Genomic DNA, 4,916 nt, shown 5'->3' on the forward strand with positions numbered 1-4,916 from the left:
TATTTGTGGAGTTATTATAGGAGGAATGGAGTGTGAGATAAGGAAACCCGCGAAGATGCTACCTAGGGGTAGGCATTTAAATGGGGTTAATTAAGAGGGGATTATTTTCGTTGATGTTTGTTGAAGTTGGGAAGCGGGGTTGGCCTAGGAGTGTAAAGAAGATGATGCGGGTGCTGTAAACGGCTGTTAAGGATGTGGCAAGTAGTGTGATAGAGAGGGCTCAGGCGTTGGTGTATGAAGTATTGGCGGCTTCGATGATTAGAAGCCTCCCAAAGTGCTGGGATTACAGGCTTGAGCCACTGTGCCCAGTCCACTTGATCTTTTTGATGGAGCATCTTCTTCAGAGTGTCCACTTCTTTAATTAGTTGGGTAAGGATAGCCAAGTTGTTAGTACCTGTAGAGTCCAGAGCCACATCTAGAGAAAAGCTGTCTCCATGAATTGTGATTGACTGAAAATTGGGCCTTTCTCTTTGGGATTTTATTTTAATGTAAAGATATGGGAAGTTTTTTCTGGCTGTTAAAATGGCTGCTCTACTGTACTGTTTGTCCTCTTTTCTTAATGGCTAACAATAGGATTGCTACTTTTGCTGCCTTTTTGGTTTGCTGTAGGATGTAGCTTTCTAATCTGTATGGTCAACACAAATTTTCTGTCTCCTCTTTTTTGGTCATCTTTCATGTCAAACAGTATGCTTGCACTGATGTAACAATATGGTGGTGTGTACCTCTTTCTCTCTTTTTAAATTGATGCATAATAGATGTGCATAGTTTCAGGTTTATGTGATAATTTAATGCATTCACATAATTTGTAAAGATCAAATCATTATACTTTTCTTTATGCTAGAACCATTCAAATTCTTTTTTTCTAGCTCCTTTGAAATGTAGATTATTGTAAACTACCATCACCCTACTGATCTAACACCAGATCTTATTTCTTCTATTCAGCTACGTATTTGCATCCAGAAAAACAATTTCTCTTTATCCCCCCATCTTCCCTTTCCACTCTTTGGTAACAGCTCTGTCTTCAATGAGATTCACTTTTTCAGCTTCCACATATGAGTGAGGACATGCAATATTTGTCTTTCTAAGTACTTTTTGTGATTGTACATTGGTGACATTTGTTGCCATAAATGTTACAATGTATTGTAGTACTCAAAAGGTTTTGGCATTCCTTAAAATTTTCCATTCTGAATACATTTCTTGTATAAAATATTAGTTTTAACCTCTTGCTGTTCTCAGTCTTGCAGGAGATGCACTGAGCAACAAGAAGTGCACCCTGACACTTGCAGACAGTACCTAGAAGAGGAAGCTGTGGTGGCACCTTATGCTGGCCAAGAACCCTACCTTGTTTTGCCCACAGTGCTCACTGCGCTGCTGTCCTAGCCCACTGCTTTATGTGAACAATAAGAGACATAATCTCTTGGTGGACACAGCATGGGCCAGTGAGTTCTGGTGAGCAGGCAGGCTGGATTGAGCATGGCTGGGCCAGTGTGTGAATTTTTAATATGGAAAAATAGGAAGTTGACTTATATACTATAAGTTGACTTACATACTTATATACTGTCTGTACTGTATGGTATAAAGCATATATGGCCACATACATTCAATGAAAGCCTTTGATTGTAGGCAAGGGGAAAAAGACTAATAAAAGTGCTTATTTTACTTGACGGAAAATTATTTGAAAACATAGTACATTTTTTTCATCATAAAGTTGTTTATATATACCCTGCGTTTTCCCAGAAAGAATTTGAGGTAGATGAAGCCAAGTTGAAAGGTGAGCTCTTGATTCTAAAGTTGACATTTTAAAGATGCTACTCAGAGAAATAGGGGGTAAATGTCAAGACAGTTTGGTTTCCCTTTCCCTTTTTTCATATTTCTTACTCCTATTACATGCACGCATGCACGTGCGTGCGTACACACGATGGCTCAGGAAACTTGATCTGGAAGATATCATTCCATATATAATTGTGAAAGAATTAGCATAAATGTTAGTTTCATTTTTTCCCATGATCCCAGTCTCTGTTAGAGGAAGAACCAGTTACTTAGTTGTGTGTGTATTTTTTCCCAGTCCAAAAACATTTTGAATTATAATACTTTGTTTTCTTTATTTTCTTACAGAAAAAGCATGCTTTACGTTGCTATTGTCAAGCCATGCAAGTTTACAAAGGAAAAGGCTGGTCTCTAGCAGAGGATCATATTAACTTCACTATTGGGCGCCAGTCCTACACTCTTAGGCAGCTGGACAATGCTGTGTCTGCTTTTAGACATATTTTAATCAATGAAAGTAAACAATCTGCTGCTCAACAAGGAGCCTTCCTCAGAGAATATCTTTATGTTTACAAGGTAAATACTTTCAGGAGTAGCTGTTAAAATTATATTTCAGCAGAAAGCATATTTGTTACCATCTCCTAGGATGGTTTTATTAGGGTAGTTAGTTCTCATAATAAAGTTTTGGTGGGCTCAGCTTCTTGGCCATAGATAGGTGTTGTGCTGCCCCTTCAGTAGTTCTTTAAAGGAGAATTTGAATCCATTTCATAGACATTGATTTGTGGTTGATGTTGGGATCTTTTTTTATTTTTGAGTCAGAGTATCACTCTGTCACCCAGGCTAAAGTACAATGAATGTCATGCTCATGGCCACCCCAGTGTTGACCTGCTGGGCTCAGGCAATCCTTCCACCTCACCCTCCCAAGTAGCTGGAACTACAGGCACATGCTGCCATGCCCACCTAATTTTTTGATGTATTGCAGAGATGAGGTCTCACCAAGTTTCCCAGGCTGGTCTCGAACCCTGGGCTCAGGCAACCTCTCTCCTCGGCCTCTCAAAGTACTGGGATTACAGACTTGAGCTACCGTGCTCGGCCTGCAATCTTAAAAAAAGATGCCACACATTTTCTGGACTGTTTCTTTATCAAGTTTTTATAGAATCAGCTAATTTTATAGTTGGTTGTAAGTGGGTCCTTTTAACCATCCTTTGGAGACGTACATTCTATAGTCTTTTCCTTGTGGAAAGTAGACACTCTTATGGTATACTCCCAGAAAAATTAATAGGAAGAAATAATATTTCACTGAGGCAGGAGGATAGGAAATATAAAGCATTGTTTAATGGAAAAAAACAGGATGTTGTAATAATTTTTTCCCCAAGACCTGTGAATAGTGAATAGTATATCTGTCCTACAGAAAATAACTATCCTCCTAGACTTTCATAATTTGAAATTATATGGGTTAGAATTTTGGTAGATAGGATGCTAGAGTAAGTCACAGGAAGTAAAATACATACCAAAATTGCATTTGGAGGTTTAACATCTGGTGAACTATTTAGCTGCATAATTTTAGGAAAATTCTCTTGAGGCAAAATAAATAAATGATAGCTGAACTCTTCTTAGTTGTAAAATTTTATGACTCTGATGTATTAAATAAAACTAGTAATTATATATCAATATTCTTAACATGTTTTTAATACCTTGGGTATTAAAAAAATGAGGAAGTATATATGCAGAACATACAGTTTTAAAAACTATTCTTTTTTTTCTTTTATATTTCTACCAGAATGTAAGCCAGCTGTCACCAGATGGTCCTTTACCACAGCTTCCTTTGCCATATATTAACAGTTCAGCAACACGGGTTTTCTTTGGCCATGATAGACGACCAGCAGATGGTTAGTAAAGCTTTATTTGACCTTGGTAACCTAATGACTATTATTTAAGTTTTTTTTTTCATTTTCCATTTAGAAAAATGATGTGTAGTTGAATATTTGAAAATAAATAATTCTGTACCACTTTATCTGTTGTCCTGCCACCTGAAGATAATCACTACTTCAGTGTTTTTCCTTCTAGCTTTAAAAACTAAAAACAGTGAAAACAAAACAGTTGCAATTACAACAGCTTTTCTCATAGACTGCTTTAGTTATTACATAATGTAATTTTGATAAACATTTTTAAAATGTTTGTAAGAGACTATTCAGCGTGCATATGAAGTACTTGATTTTACCATTCACTTGATATATAAATCATTTCTGTCTTTTTGGTTATATAAAATCATTATGATGAACATCTTTATAAAACATGTATTTAAAACTTTTTATTATAGAAATTTTCAAGTGTACTTAGAAGCAGAGAACAGTTAACATTGTTCTGCTGTTCTTGTTTAAGACTTTTTAAAAATAAAAGATTATTTCCTTCAGATCGAGCCCTATCATGGCAATATTGGACCAAAGGATAAATTTATTAATGCTGTTCATTTCCTTAAGTGAAATAACTTACAAACAGAAAGTCCTGGGTGCGGTGGCTCATATCTGTAATCCCAGCACTTTGGGAGACTGAGGCAGGAGGATCACTTGAGGCTAGGGGTTCAAGACCAGTCTGGACAACATACTGAGACCCTTTCTCCACAAAAAAATTTGAAAATTAACTGGGTATGGTGGTGTATGCCTGTAGTCCTAGCTACTCAGGAGGCTGAGGCAGGAGTTTGAAGCTGCAGTGTGCTGTGATTGTGTCACTGTCCTCCAGTCTGGGTGACAGAAGGTACCCTGTCTCTAAAAATAAGAAAGAAGAAGAAAGAAAGGAAGGGAGGGAGGGAGAAAAGAAAGAAGGGAAGGGAAAGAAGAAACAGATAATCAAATAACTGTTCTCACTTGCTAGTAGGAGCTGAATACAATGTACACATGGACATAGAGTGGTAAAATAGACATTGGATACTGTGAAAGTGGTAGGGGGTTGAGGAATGGGAAGTTACTTACTGGGTACAGTGTACACTACTGGGTGATGGCTACATTTAAAGCCCAGATTTGCAGGCTTGGTGGCTCAGCCTGTAATCCCACGCTTTGGGAGGCTGAGGTGAGCAAATTGCCTGAGCCCACGGGTTCAAGACCCACCTGGGCAACTTGGTGAGACCTCATCTCTACAATAAATCAAAAAATTAG

The 4,916-nt window shown here is 37.6% G+C and overlaps 1 protein-coding gene across 5 annotated transcripts in view; it reads left to right on the plus strand.

Annotated features, from left to right (window-relative positions):
* Nucleotides 1-4,916, plus strand: part of TRAPPC8 (trafficking protein particle complex 8) — a 119,465-nt gene that overhangs the window by 52,350 nt on the left and 62,199 nt on the right. For all 5 annotated transcript variants that reach the window (XM_021706643.1, XM_008073380.2, XM_021706642.1 and 2 more), the window contains 2 exons: nt 2,116-2,340; nt 3,545-3,653. In XM_021706643.1, the coding sequence (XP_021562318.1) occupies nt 2,116-2,340; nt 3,545-3,653 (334 nt within the window). The remainder of the gene's footprint in view (nt 1-2,115; nt 2,341-3,544; nt 3,654-4,916) is intronic.

Source organism: Carlito syrichta, unplaced genomic scaffold, assembly GCF_000164805.1.
Source record: "Carlito syrichta isolate Samal-C Ts95f unplaced genomic scaffold, Tarsius_syrichta-2.0.1 Scaffold315831, whole genome shotgun sequence".
NCBI lineage: Eukaryota > Metazoa > Chordata > Mammalia > Primates > Tarsiidae > Carlito > Carlito syrichta.